The following is a 14,516-nucleotide window of genomic DNA, read 5'->3' as shown; positions in this document are numbered from 1 at the left end:
ATAAGACATTAATGAAATAAATTAAAGAGGACACAGAAGATGGAAAAATAAACTATGCTTGTAAATTGGAAAAGCTGATGTTAAAATGTCCATACCACCCAAAGCAACCTACAGATTCAATGGAATCTGTGTCAAGATACCAATGGCATTTATCACGGAATTAGAACAAATAATCCTATATTTATACGGAACCACAAAAGATCATGCATAGCCAAAGAAATCTTGAAAAAGAACAAAACTAGAATCTTGCTCCCTGGTTTCAAAGTATACTACAAAGCTGTGGTAATCAATACGGTATGGCACTGGCACAAAAACACACATAGACCAATGGGACAAAACACTGAGCTCAGAAATAAACCCACACTTACATGGTCAACTAATCTATGACCAAGGAGGCAGGAATATCCAGTGAAGAAAAGACAGTCTCTTCAAGAAATGGTGCTGGGAGAACTGGACAGCTGCATGCAAAAGAGTGAAACTGGACCACGTTCTTACACCACGCACAAAAACAAACTTTAAATGGATTAAAGACCTAAACAGAACACCTGAAACCATAAAAATCCTAGAAGAAAAAAGGCAGCAAGCTCTTTGATATTAGTCTGAGCAATAGTTTTTTGGATCTGTCTCCTCAGGCAAGGACAACAAAAGCAAAAATAAATGAAACTACATCAAACTAAAAAGCTTTTGCACAGCAAAGTAAACCATCAACAAAACAAAAAAGTGACATACTGAATGAGAGAAGCTATTTGTAAATACTATATCTGATAAGGGGTTAACATTAAAAATATACAAAGAATTCATGGGGGCACCTGGGTGGCTCAGTTGGTTAAACGTCCAACTTCGGCTCAGGACATGATCTCCCGGTTCATGGGTTCAAGCCCCACATTGGGCTCTGTGCTGACAGCTCAGAGCCTGGAGCCTGCTTTGGATTCTGTGTCTCCCTCTCTCTCTGTCCCCCACCTCCTGCTCATGCTCTCTCTTTCAAAAATAAACATTAAAACAATTTTTTTTAATTCTTAAAACTCAGTATCAAAAAAACCAATCCCATTTTTTTAAGTGGGCAGAAAACCTGAATAGACAGTTTTCCAAGAAGACCTACGGATGGCCAACAGACACACAAAAAGCAGCTCACCGGCGCTAACCGTCAGGGAAATGCCGATCCAAACCACAACGAGGTGTCAGCTCGCACCTGTCAGAACGGCTTTAAAGTCAACCACATAGGAAACAACAGGTGTTGGCGAGGATGCGGAGAAAGGAGACCCTCTTGCCCTGCTGGTGGGAATGCAAACCGGTGCAGCCACTCTGGAAAACCGTATGGAGGTTCCTCAGTTAAAAACAGAACTACAGTATGATCCCGCGGTTCCACTCTGAGGTATTTATCCGAAGAAGATGGAAATAGTCATTTGAAAGGACGTTTGCTCCCCTGTGTTTATGACAGCACTAATTTACAAGCGGTGGTTGCCAGAAGGGAGGGGGTGGGGACGGATGAACTAGGTGAAGGGGATTAGGATGCACCGTCTTCCAGGTATAAAGGCGGGGCTTGTGAGAGCCGCATAAGGAAGAGAGTCACTAGCACCAGAACAACTCTGGACGGTGACAGGCGGTAACCACACTTACCGTAGTTACCACTTCATGGATTACTTCAGCCCAACTCTGCCTGAGTTAGATGCTCTCAGGCTTGCACCTTAGCCAAGGGCCAAACCACAAACATCTGTACCTGCTGTCGGTACAGGGAGCCCAGGACTTTGGGATGTTCAGGAAGGTTTCCTCACCTCTAATGGGAATAAAATTGAAAATGGCCCTAACTGTATCAGATGCCTCACTTTCGCCAGTGGCTCTATTATTAAGGTCTCTGGGCACTTCAGACTTGACTCTGGAGGCGAAGGGAACCACCTCACTGACAGTGCCACCAAAGACGCTGCTCTCAAAGAAACCAACAACCAGACCTCCGTTGTGGTCCCCCAAATGACCACCTAGAAAAATCAACAACAAATGCCCACCAGTCGGCCCCAAAGAGAGCCAAACAATATTGGAAGTGTGTTGGTTCAATATGAGAGAACTCTAGCTGGGACCAAAGACCCATCCAGTCCCGCCAGAGACTCTAAAACTCCCATCCCCGACCACTGTGCGTGCCGTCACTGGTCTGCTGGTTAAATGACAGACTTTATACACTAACGCCGACAGGAGAACATCAGCAAGGCCACAGAATGCTGCCGCCCTGCTCGTCCCACCTGCTCCAAATAGTCCTGGGAAACCTGCCCTCAGCACCCTCAGGCGTTTTAATTGCTCAATGGACCATTTGGGGTCTGGCAAGTGGGTTTTAATCAGCTCCCCCCGTGGAGCTGATAGAAATAGGATTTAGTTGTGGGTTGTAGGTTTCCTCCTGGACTGAGGCTTTCCCTTGTAGACGGGTAACAGCAAAAGTCCTAATAGAAAATTCCATCCCTACCTGGGGAAACCTCCTTGAACTCCAGTCACTGGAAAACCCGTGTCACAGTTCAGGTGACTCAACAGGTCTGTGCTGTTGAGCCGGTTCTAAAGCACTGTGCTTCCCACCCCCAGCCCTCAGGGCTAGGAAAACACACGGCATTATTTAGACTCGACTGGCAGGGGCACCTGGGTGGCTCAGTCCGGGAAGCATCTGACGTCCGCTCATGGCATGACCTCGAGGTTCGTGAGTTTGAGCCCCGCATCGGGCTGTCAGCGTGGAGCCAACTTCAGATCCTCTGTCTCCCTCTCTCTGCCCCTCCCCCACTCACGCTCACTTGCTCACTCTGAAAAATAAACATTTAAAAAGTTAAAAAAAAAAAAACCCAACTGGCAAAATTGGCGAAGATGCTTCCAGTACCCCAGCCAAAAGCACTACTATCGGCCCTTCTAAATCTCAGCTCCACCCCCTCTGGGGTAGTTTACAGGGCAAGGGTGCACCTGGCTCCTGCCCGCTCCGATCCACAGCTGGTAAGAGCAGGTACCCCAGTACCGCAAAGGCTGAACCCTGTCTACTGAGAACCCGTGCTCGTGAGCAGAACCATCTTTCCACGGCACGCGCCCATGAGATGCAGAGAGCGAAGGTCACCACCTGCAACCAGACGTTCCGTCGACTGCAAAAGACACTCCAGAAGGTCTCTTCGACCTTGTTGGAAGGGCCCCTGCCAGGTGCTGCTCACCAGCCCTGCGTAATCATTGTTTCTTCCCGGTGCTTGTCAAACCTTTGTAGAAACCATTTAGGTGACGCCAGCTCACTGCTTGGAGATGATTTCCGACAGGAGCGACCTCAGCAGGAAGCGGACCTCGGATGGGAAACCCCTGAGTCCTTCCTCCGAACCTTCCTCACTATTCAAATGCGGCCTTAAATGTTTCTCACCGCTATGCGCTTTCCCTCCGATGTGGGACCCACCACGTGGGAAAGGTCTTTCCTGGCACTGAGGGACACAAATGACACACTAGTAACTCTTGATCAGTGATGCTTTTAAGGAAAAATCTTCATCAGAAGAGGAAGATGGGAGCCTGAGTGAAGGCTACTTCATCCACACGGAGCCTCCAGCCAGTGGGCACCGCACCCACCTGCCCTCCGTCCCCCCACCGGACCGGCAGGAGGAGGAAGCCCTTCCGGCCTGGTACCAGCCAGCCAGTGAGAAAGCGCCACCAGCCCCAATGCCCGCTGCCCCCGGTGGACCGCCACTCAGACCAGCCCCACCCAACCCCCTGCCTTTTCTCTACCGTGTTCCTCTCCTTTGGTCTCCGGACCTGCCTGCCCGCGGTTTCGCCACAGCCTGCATACCCCGAAGTGCAACTCCTCTGCCATTCCAGAACAAACCCGTTTTTTCTGGTAAAATGGCCGGCTGTTGTATTTGCAAGGTCAACAGCCATTTGGCATGATGTTGGGGGACTACTGGACAGCCAGCCTCACCAGGTGCCTCACTCCTGCTGGCTTGTAACCACCCCATCTCCCGAGTTCCAGCCCCCTCCTTGTTCTAGGGGCAACTCTGCAGACTGCAATCTTCTCGGGGACCCATTCTACAGGTAGTGCCCAGAACTGCCCTTTGCAGGTGACCAGAAGGGAGGACTCTGAGGCTCACCCCTCACCAATGGAGTGACGAGGGCACTGGCCGGCTCTCCACATTCAAGCAAAGGCAAAGGGGTGGGGACACAGGAGGCAACTGATAGCAGGTGCAAGAAACCCCTTTATTAGGCAAAGCCACCCGGTCCTTGGTCTGCAGGGGCTGGGGACAAGGAGTGTGGAAAAGGGAACGGAGATCTTTTAATGTCATGGACCCGTACATTTCTCGAAATGGGGCGGCGGAGGGCAGAAGGGGGGCTGGCCAGTCACACGGGGGCTCAGGCCTCCGCCTCGGCAAAAAGAGGGTTAACGAAGTAGCTGCGGCTGACGCTGCTGTTTTCCACCTGTGGGGCGGAAGGCTGCAGGGTGCGCAGGGTCAAGGTGCGTCTGTACCCAGCACAGCCCCGGGGAAGACCGCTACCCACACCCGTCCCCTCACCGGCTCCACTGAGCCCGCCACGTCGAACACCGGGTTGGAGAAGCCCAAGGGCGCCACGAAGGGCGCTGGGGCCGCTTCGTCGCGCCTACTCCACCTGGGGAACAAGGACGTACATGAACCCCGCGGTCCTCCTCCGCGACGCGAGCCTCCTCCGCGACGCGAGCCTCCCTCCCCCGCGGCACCCCCGCGTACCTGAAGCTCCGAGCGCCACGCAGCAACAGCGCCCCCGCCAGCAGCGCCAGCAGCAGCAGGAGCAGCCCCGCCGCCACGCCGCCTGCCAGCCCCGCGCGCATTCCCGAACCTTCCAGTCCCGCTGCGGAGCCGTCCCCGACCGGCGCGCCCGACTCCCGGACTGCCGCGAACAGGACCCCCAGGCCTTCGCCTACAACGGAGGGCGCCGGCTCAGTCTCCGCCAGGCGGGGCGGGGCAGGGGCCGGGAAAAGGGCACCCGCGGTTACCGTGCTCGGCGACGTCCGCCAGGAGGGCACGTGCCAGCCGCCCCGCGCCGCCCGTCCCGCCGGGCCCGGTCTCTGCCAGCACCACCTGAATCTCCGTGTCTGCCTCGGCGCCTGCGTTCTGGCGCGGCACCTTGGACACGGCCATTTGCAGCCCCTGGTACTGGGGCTGGGGGGAGGGGGTGGAGACAGGGTTATCCCAGGGACTTCGCCCTCGGACCCGCGGGGGCGTCGGCAGCAGGGACACGGGGTGGGCAGGTGCGCGGAGAGAAACCGCGTCAATGAGGCAAAGTGTGGCCCCGGGCGGGTCTTGCGGTAGGGGCTGGGGGGGGTGGGGAGCGCGGCCCCATTACCAGGAAGCCTCGCAGCAGCCGCGTCCGGTACCGCTCAATGTCAAAGGTGGGGCCGTGGGTCAGCGACACGATGGCTCCTGCGACAGGAGGGCCCAGGGCCAGCAGAGAAAGTGAGGCCGGGGGCGAACCAGGGTAGCTAGGCCGTCCCCGCAAACACGAGGGGGTGCTCACCGCAGAGGTCGCAGCACTGCCCCTCGGGCCGGAGGGCGTCACGGCAGGCGGCCGGGGGACAGCGACCGCCCAGGGGCCGGAGCAGGGCGGCGCAGATCCACGGCTGTACCTGGAGGCGGGCCAGCGGCCGTCGGCACGGAGAGGGGGAGGGGCAGACCGCGTCGAGGGAGGGCCAGGCGCCAGCCCCGCCCCTCCCCCACCCTCACCCCCGGCGGACCCGGGCCACCCCGGTGCCCTCCGCGCTCACCTCGGCGTTGCCACAGACGCAGCCCGACGGGTCGGCGCAGGCCTCGGCACCCACGCTCAGAGCGCCCGGCCCGTGGAAGCGCAGGCGGCCGGCGGGGGACGCCAGGAACGCAGCCAGGTCCTCGTCGCGCGTGAACGTCTGCGGGTGGCCGGGTCGCGGGCGGCGCCAGCCCGAGGAGGGGACAGCGACTGAGTGCCCGGAACTCTCGCGTGGGGCCCGGGAGGGGCCGAGGCGCGCAGGGGAGACGCGGGCCGGCCCCGCGCGCGCGCGCGCGGCTCACCTGGCCCAGAGCCCAGACGCTGCGGACGCGCACGGGCCCGACGCCGGGGCCGAGGCCCACCCGGAAGGAGGCGTCGGGCGGGAAGACGACGTCGTCGTGGCGGCAGGGCACGCGCTCGGCGTCCACGGAGAAGAGGCCGCGCGCCGCGCCCCCGGAGCGCCACAGGCGCGGGTCGTGCCACGAGAAGCGGTCGGGGTCGAGGAAGAGCGCGGGGGCGGCTGGGTGGGCGCGCGTCCCTGAGCTACGCGCGAGTGCGCCCCCGCCCCCGGCAGACGTCGGCCCCGCCCCGCCCCGCCCCGCCCCGCCCCGCCCCGCCCCGGCCCCTCACCTGCGCCGCAGTCCGGGTCCCTGCCAGAGTCCGCCGCGCCGAAGCCGGCTCCCGAGTCCAGGACGAACTCCCCGTCCCGCGGCAGGAGCTGCAGGAAGCGGGGGGGGGGGGGGCTCAGGCGGCGGTCCCGGGTCCCAGAGGGACCCGTCCCCCCTCCGCGACCCCGGGGGAGGGAGTGCAGACCGAGGAGCAAGACCTGGGCGCGTGGAGAGTTTGGGGCAGGGTGACACTCGGGCCACGGCCTCTCACATCCCCCCACCGCGGGGCGGGGTGGGGGGAGCTGCACCAGCCAGGAACCCAAGCCGCAAGGGAATGTGAAGGCAGCCGGAACTGGGAGGGAGGGGAGGGGGCTGCATTTGGGGGTGCCGGGGCCTCAGAGCGGCCTCTGTCTCCCTTGCGGGCCTGGCCTCCACCACGGCAGCCCGTGCAGCCCGTTCGCCACAGAAGTCCGGTCACAGCTCAGGCCTCGGGTGTCAGAGGATCTAAGAGTGGGAAGGCCAGGTGACGGAGTCCCTCCCCTCTCCCTCCCCACCGCCCCCAAGCCCCAGGACCCCAGGCCTCCTCCTCCTGACCTTCCGGGTTGGGGTTGGGGTTGGAGGGGAGCGCTGGGCCGGGAGAGCTGTGCGGAGCAGGAATCGTGTGTGGTTCCCTGTCGCCGTGGGCAGCCCACTCAGGGCCGGGCCTCGAGCCCTAGCTTGCTTGTCCCCTACCTGAGCACCGGCCCTGACCAAGAGGCCGACCCCTGGGGGGATGTGAGGTCACGGGCCAACCGTCCCCACACCTGAGGCAGCCCCACCCACAGGTGCGGCAGTGAGCCGTGGGGACAGACATGCCTCAGGAATGGGGGAGGTGGAGAACTTGAAGTCTTTTAAAAGAACCAGGGGTGCCTGGGTGGCTCCACTGAGGCCACAGCTTTGGCTCAGGTCATGGTATCACAGTTTGTGTGTTCAAGCCCTAAGTAGGGCTCACCACAGAGCCAGCTTCAGATGCCGGCTTCAAGTCCTCTGTCTCTCTTTCTCTCTGCCCTTCCCCAGCTTGCACTCTCTGTCCCTAAAATAAATCAACATTTTGGAGCACCTGGGTGGCTCATTCGGTTGAGCCCCAGACTTCAGCTCAGGTCACAATCTCACAGTTTGTGGGTTCAAGCCCCACGTCTGGCTCTGTGCTGACAGCTCAGAGCCTGGAACCTCCTTTGGATTCTGTGTCTCCCTCTGTCTCTGCCCCTCCCCTGCTTGCGCTCTGTCTCTCTCCCCCTCTCTCAAAAAAATAAATAAACATTAAAACATTTTTTTAAATAAATTAACATTTTAAAAAATCTTTAAGAAAAGAACCAAAGGGGGTTGAATTCAACACTATATTGTACCCAGGAAACTAATGTAACACTGCACGTTAACCACACTGGAATTAAAAGCTGAATAATAATAAAAAGAACCAAAGGAGAAGATATAAATAAATCATGAAACATGTAATCATCGAAAGGAAGAGCACGATAGGTGAGATAAACATGCGGACCGGTCCAGCTGGAGAAGGCACAGTGACGGGTGTTTCTGCTGAGGGACCCTGCAGGGTGGAGCAGGGAAGTGCAGAGCCACCAGGAGAGGAGAGAGAATTGACATCCAAGTGCAGAAATGCATGTATAAAGGGTGGGGGCGAAGGGGAAATATTTGAAGAAACAAGGAGCATGACTTTTGCAGATTTGAAGAAAGCCGGGACCCCTCAGATGGAAAGGTCTCCTGGAGCGCGGAATGGGAAACAAGGAAAATCACACCCAGACAAGTCAATGACACAGAGAACATTCTAAAAGCTTCAGAAAGAGCAGATCACCCCGAGGGCTCAGAAGTCAGGTTTCTCAGCAACAACAATGGATGCAGAAAGAATATAATATTTTATGTACGAAAGGAAAAGAACTTCCCTTCTAGAATTTTATATCCAGCCAAAGTTCCATTCAAATGCAGGAGCATAATGAAAAGACTTCGGAATGATGGCCGCACAGAGGCCTTCTCTGAAAACGCTTGGAAGAAATCGGGAGGAAAGAGGGCAGCAGCCACACACTGAAGGACTTATCAGGGTGGACACAGACGCCGAAAAGCTTAAGAAATAAAAAGGACTGCCGGACGTGAAAACCTGGGTGAAATATAACAATTTCTAGAAAAATTCAAAGTGTCAAAATGGGCACAAGAAGCAGTAGAGAATCCGAATAGACCAGCAAGCATTAAAGAAATTGAAATGTTAGTCAAGGACCTCATGTTCCAGTACAAGTTTTTTACAGGTGAAGGATACTAACCTCTCAAGGAACAACTAACTGACTCCTTCTTAGAAGTCATTCTGGGAAATGGAAAAAGGAGTGAAAATTGCCCAGGCCATTTCATGAGGCCCGTGTAATCTTGATTCCCAAACCGAATGGAGGACAATACAAGAAAAACTGTAGTTTTGTTTTACTTATAGATACCAAAAAAATCCCATATAAAATATCAGCTGACTAGTTCCAATAGTGTATTTTAAAAGTACATGGTGGGGCGCCTGGGTGGCTCAGTCGGTTAAGCGTCCGACTCTTGATTTCAGCTCAGGTCATGATCTCGCAGTTTGTGGGTTTGAGCCCCATGTCGGGCTCCGCACAGTGCAGAGCCTGCTTAGGATTCTCTCTCTCTCCCTCTCTCTCTCTCTCATAATAAGAGAGAATAAACTTTTAAGAAGCTTAAAAAACAAAACAAAACACGGTCATCATGGGGTTCCTGTCCCAGGACGGCTCCCGTCCCGACTTCCCAGACGCATGTACCGTGATGTCCCAGCAGGTGGCAGTGAGGAGTCTTGTGCCAACAAAATCCAAACATTCTGACGGAGGGAAGCCAGGTGTTAGGAAGAAGTGGCAGGTTTGACCTGCAACTACAGGTCCCAGGGGGCCATCGGTCTTGCAACGACAGCTCAACCTCAGAAAACCTCATTAACAGGCTAAAAACAGGCAGGGGACAACCGTATCTCAATTAAAAAACAGCAACAACAGAGAACTCCACAAACGTATTTATGATTTTTTTAAAACGCTGCTAGCAAGTGAGTAATAGAATCTCCACAATTTAATAAAGTTCACGTACCAAAGCCCTGCAGCAAACATTCACTCAATGAGAAATGAGACATGCCTTCTCTCTCCCATTGGAACCAGGCACAGAGGCCCACTTTTGTCACTCGTGCATAACATAGGGAGAGAGGTCCTGGACGATGCTATTTGGAAAGAAAAAGAAGGAAAAGGAGTCAGGACTGGAAAGAAAGAGGAACAACTATCGGTGTTTATAAAGATAAGCACGCGGAACGCACAGTTTTTAAAAATAGGGAACCGTTCGTAACGGAAAGCAAACTATAAAGGTCTATGAATGGACCGATACTATACAAGACCTGTGTGGGGACCACTTTAAAAGTCCAGTATCGAGTTTTATGATGGATGCTGTGAGATATTTGCAGAGAAGTTCACGGTCCTGAATGGGCGGCTTGACAGTATAAAGCTGGTGTTCATTTCCAAACTTCCCGGGTTTTATTGTTGCTGTTGTTACCTGATAAAGCTACCCTACCATTTCCCTGCAGCATCAGATCCGCAAAGAACTAACAGGCCTCTTGGCAGGAGGGGGGAGGGGGGAGTCGCCCTCGGGTAGCAAGACGTCCCACAGAGCCACAGCGTGAGGACGCGTGGTGCCTCACAGGAACAGGGAAAGCGAGCAGAGGGACAAGGGCCCCGAGAGAGCCCCGGGCACCCTGGGCATTTGATGAACAGTGGCGACAGCGCCATGAAGCTGGTGGTTCGGAGGAAGACGTCAGAAATCAGGCTTATTCTAAGGAGAAAAATAAAGCTGGTTCCCTAGCCGGGTCCCACTCAAGCGTGCGACCCTGGTGGCAAAACTGTGTCTTAACAGACACAGGGGTGGTTATGGCTGTGACTTGGCAGCGGGGAGGGATTCTTAAAACACCAAAAACACAGGTGTGAGGCAGCAGGTTCCGCACGGTCGATTCTGACGCCGGTTTCTGTTGGGAAGGGCACCACAGGCAGAACGCTCACGGCGGGAAGGCACTCGCAGTATCTCGCACCAACAGTGGGTTCATGGGTAGAAAATACGAGATTTCTCCAAAGGTAGAGATGGGAGAGGAGAGGGGGTTCAGGAAGGGGAAAATCCCAGGGAGGGAATCCCCAAACCCGAGAAAGACAAGTTAAAACACGGCTGTGGCTGCACCTGTTACTAGGGCTACCTCTGGGCAGCCGGACAGCGCTGATGGCAGGCGGCGTGGAGGAGGGGACCTCCGTGCTCCGGGGGTGGGAGGCGGTCGGGGGCAGCTCTGGGTCTGTTCAGCCTGTTCCCGGGCCCCCTGACAGTTCCCACCCCGGCCCAGTGGAGTGGAGGGGGGGGGGGCAGCTCCCACGGTGCAGGCAGAAGACAGACTTGGGAGGTGAGGGGGCACCTTCTGGGCCCCCAGGACAGGAGGAGGGGCTCCTAATTGGGCCGCAGGGGATGGAAAGAAGGGCCAGACAGGGACCTGTGAGGCATGAATGAATGCCTCTCTTAACATGCTCAAGCTTCCAAAGGAGATCACGAAAATAACTAGGTCATCAGAGCAGGGCCCCCGGTCCCGGGACCCCACCCCAGACGGACCCCCTGCCCGAAGGTTCCCCACCGGCTCCAGATGCCCCTCTCCGCTTGCTCCAGGCTACTGCCTGTCCCGGGTGCCAGGATTACACACGGCGGGGGGGGGGGGGGTGGGGGGTGGGTAGGGGGCGCTGGGTCCAGCTCCTCCCTCCAGGTCTCCACCCCTCCTCCACCTGGCTGCCCCTTCCGCATCTTAGTCTCTGGGTTGGACAGATGTGAAACGGCATCTGCACCCCCGATCTGCCAGGACCCGGGACCCCCACTCTCTGCCCGACGGCCCCTCCCCAGGCAGGGACAGCTCACAGGTAGGGCAGGGGTCCCTTGCACTGACTTGCCCTGCCCCATGAGTGGCCGGGTCCCACAATTAATGCTGCTTTTGAAAACCATCAATTAACCAAGACACCTCAGGGAATGGAAATTAGGCCTGAGGTCCCCAGATCCTGCATCTGGGCAAGAGGTTGGGCGGGGCCAGGGCCACCAGATGCCCCTCTCCCCAGCTCACCCATGCAAAATCCAGTGGCCTCCAGGAGAGGACTCCAACTCCGGCACCCATACTGAGAGTCCCCCTCCCCCCAGCTCCACCTCTGCTCAGAGCCAGCAACCCTGACATCAGTCACATCTTGCTGGCAGGCGTGCGTTTGACACAACAATGATCCACCCCAGTGAGCAGTGGGAACTAGGAGTGACCCTGACGCTGCTGGGTCCTGGGAAATGACACTTTAAATCAGGAAGCACTGACCTTTTCTGTAAAGGGTCGGACAGTAAATATTTTAAGCTTTGAAGGCCACACGGGCTCCATCATGGCCACTCAACTCTGCCTTATAGTGTGACAGTGGCCATAGATGCTAGTGACCAAATGGGCAGGGCTATGTGCTGATGAAACTTTATTTATGGACACTGAAGTTTGAATTCTATATTTCACGTGCCACAAAAATGTTCATCTTTTGACTTTTTTCCCCCAACCACTTAAAAATGTAAAAACCATTGTTAGCTCCAGCCACGTGGCTGCATTTGGCCAGTAGCTTCCTGACTCCGCTTTTAAGAGACAGGCCTTATCAGAGGCCTTTCTCCCAGATCTTATCAGAGCCTTTAACACATAGCAAAGCTCCAGGCAAGCGCAGGATGTAGCATCTTCCAAATGTACAGGTCCCGGCCTGAGCTGGGACCACAGGACCAGGGCCTACTCTCCCATACGGTTTCCCCAGCCTCCCAGAAAGCCCTTCCAGAAGCCAAAGGCCCAAGGCCTGCACGGTTTCCCATGCAGGTGGGGGCCAGTCACAAGACAAGAAAGGGGCTTCAGGGGACCACCAGCCCCCTCCGACCTGGGTCTCAGCCGCAGCTCCCCCTCACCATGTCGGAGATGCTGTGACCTTCTCGCACCAGGACTGACACCATCTGCAGAAAGAACTGGCATTGGCTGGCGGACCCCCTTTGCCTCTCCCCGACCTGGCGGCCGCGTGAGTCCCCTCCCCGAGCCCCGGGCTGGGGGAGGGGAAGCACCTTGTCTGCCGGGAACACGACGGCAGCGCCTGCGCACGGCGTCCGGTTCTGGCTCCAGTTGGTGGTCACTTCGAAGTTGGTGTTGGGGACCCAGAGTTTGTAGGCCGCGCGGGTCATCGCTGGGGAGGGGGTGACTAAGTGCTTCCCGCTTAGACGCCCCAACCCAACCCCCAGGAGGAAGAAGGTTGGTCACAGAGCCCGGGGCACAGATGAAGTCTCCCTGTCAGCCCAGACCCTGCGGGAGCCCTGCCTCGGTGCTCTGACAGACTCCTACCGGATCTGCAGAGCCCGCTCCTGCGTGCCCTCCTCTAGGACACCCCCCCCCCCCCTCGGTATCGCCTCCTAGCCCCGCCCCCAGTTTGCTGGTCGTTGGAGCAGCAGGGGACCGATGTGAAGGGGGTAGGAGGCCTCTGCCCAGTAGAAAGCCCTGGAGGGTGGGCTCTGATCGGGATCTGTGTCCTGAGGGAACCGCCAGGGGCTTAAGAGAGGAGGACAGGGGGCGCCTGGGTGGCTTAGTCCCTTGAGCTTCTGACTCTTGATTCGGGCTCAGGTCATGATCTCAGGGTTAGGGAGTTCAAGCCCTGCGTCAGGCTCTGCGTGGCGGGGTGGAGCCTGCTTGGGGTTCTCTCTCTGCCCGCCCCTGCTCATGCTCTCTCTCTCTCTCAAAATAAAAAAATAAACTAAAAATAAACTTACCAAAAAAAAAAAAAAGAAAAGAAAAGAAAAGGAGAGAAGGACAGGGACTGAGGAGCGTTGGGGGCGGACACCTGGGACACGCGCCGGCCCGGGTGCAAAGGGGGAGGGCCAGCGCGCCCCCGGGGACGGGGAAACTGAGGCCGCGGAGACCGCACGCGCACGCTGCTTCGGGCGGGAGCCGGGCCGAGCCTCCCGAGCCTCCCGCGCCCCCCGCGGCCTGTCAGGCGCTCCCCCCAGCGCGCCCCCCGCTTACCGCACAGCTGCAGCCACAGCAGCGCCCGGCCCAGCGCGCCCATCCCGCTGCGGGCCCGTCGCGCCGACCCCGACCCGCAGACTTTGCCCCGCGGGGTCCACCTGACCGGGAGGGGCGGGGCGGGGCGGGGCGCGGCCGTCGGGCGGTTACACATTTACCTCCAGGCCCCGCCAGGAGGCGCCGGTCCGACTCGCTCCCTCCCCCACACTCAGCCCTGAGGGAACCTGAGGACCTTGGGCGCCGGGGAAGAGGGGCTCGTGAGGACCCACCCGCTCCGTGACGAGGGTGGGGTTGGGGCGGGGGGGGACGGTGGTGGCGGTGAACAACCTCTAGGGCCTCTGCTGTCTCTGTCCCTGCGCGTCTGGGGCTGCACCTACTCGGCCCACCCGCGGGAGCTGGGTGTCCAGCCTTCCGAGCAGGGCCCTCCTGCCGGGGCCGGTGCACTGTGGACGGTGGTACATGGGCTGAGTGGCGAGCGCCTAAGAACGCGTGGTGAATGGCTGGCAGCAGGTGCATGGTGAGGGGTGGAGGGTGCGTGCTCTGGTTAGCCGAGGACGGGGGACAGAGGGATGGCAGGCGGTGAGCGAACCCACCGAGGCACACCAACCGAGCGCTGGCGGGTGGAGGATGAGTGGTGCGTGACGGGGTGGGTGTGGCGTGGTACCGGGGGGCGATGGGCGGTGGCTGGTGGCTGGTGGCTGGATAGAGGGCAGCGGATTGTGGAAGGACGGGCGACGGACGGCGGGTGGTGGCCGCACGAGGAAGAGAGATGGTAAGCCTGGAGGGTGGACAAAAATGGTGCTTGGGTAAATGGACGGCGGGTGCGTGAGACAGCAATTGTAGATGTTGGAGGGGCTTTGTTGACGTGAATGGTGGGTGAGAAAAGGTGATGGCTTTGGGCCGACGAATGGCTGGTAGGTGAGACTGGCCGGTGGACGGGGGGATGGGGGGCAGGATTTAGATGGACTGTGAGTAGCAGGTTAGCAGACGGATGGCTGCCGGGTGGACGAGAGCCGGGGGCACAGCCGGACACAGACGGATGGACGGACGGGTGTGCTGCTCGTGCAGGGTGGCGGAGGGAGGGGGCTGGGGTGGCTGGGGGTGAAGGG

General features: G+C 57.8%; 1 protein-coding gene across 2 annotated transcripts; it reads right to left on the bottom strand.

Moving 5' to 3' along the window:
- Positions 1–4,166: 4,166 nt before the first annotated feature.
- AMN (amnion associated transmembrane protein) lies at positions 4,167–13,547 on the bottom strand. Of its 2 annotated transcripts, XM_027066688.2 has the most exons (12): positions 13,408–13,547; positions 12,459–12,577; positions 12,309–12,353; positions 6,334–6,421; positions 6,006–6,223; positions 5,726–5,863; positions 5,479–5,587; positions 5,308–5,384; positions 4,958–5,123; positions 4,692–4,881; positions 4,500–4,593; positions 4,167–4,419 (listed from the first exon to the last, which is right to left on the bottom strand). In XM_027066688.2, the coding sequence occupies exons 1-12, from the start codon at positions 13,448–13,450 to the stop codon at positions 4,339–4,341; spliced, it is 1,368 nt and encodes a 455-aa protein (XP_026922489.1). In that variant the 5' UTR covers positions 13,451–13,547; the 3' UTR covers positions 4,167–4,338. The 2 variants fall into 2 exon arrangements, with proteins under 2 accessions (XP_026922489.1, XP_053080946.1); XM_053224971.1 differs by lacking the exon at positions 12,309–12,353.
- Between the last annotated feature and the right edge of the window lie 969 nt (positions 13,548–14,516).

The sequence above is a fragment of the Acinonyx jubatus genome, chromosome B3, assembly GCF_027475565.1.
Source record: "Acinonyx jubatus isolate Ajub_Pintada_27869175 chromosome B3, VMU_Ajub_asm_v1.0, whole genome shotgun sequence".
Lineage (NCBI taxonomy): Eukaryota > Metazoa > Chordata > Mammalia > Carnivora > Felidae > Acinonyx > Acinonyx jubatus.
This window is presented reverse-complemented; position numbering and strand designations above follow the sequence as displayed.

Bases quoted from the DNA above. Each gene is read 5' to 3' on its own strand.
- AMN (XM_027066688.2), bottom strand. From the start codon at position 13,450: ATGGGCGCGCTGGGCCGGGCGCTGCTGTGGCTGCAGCTGTGCG. The intron at 12,578-13,407 runs GTAAGCGGGGGG...CCCCCTCCCCAG, and splicing joins GCTGTGGCTGCAGCTGTGCG to CGATGACCCGCGCGGCCTAC. The intron at 5,124-5,307 runs GTAATGGGGCCG...CCCTCCCCCCAG, and splicing joins GGCTGCTGCGAGGCTTCCTG to CCCCAGTACCAGGGGCTGCA.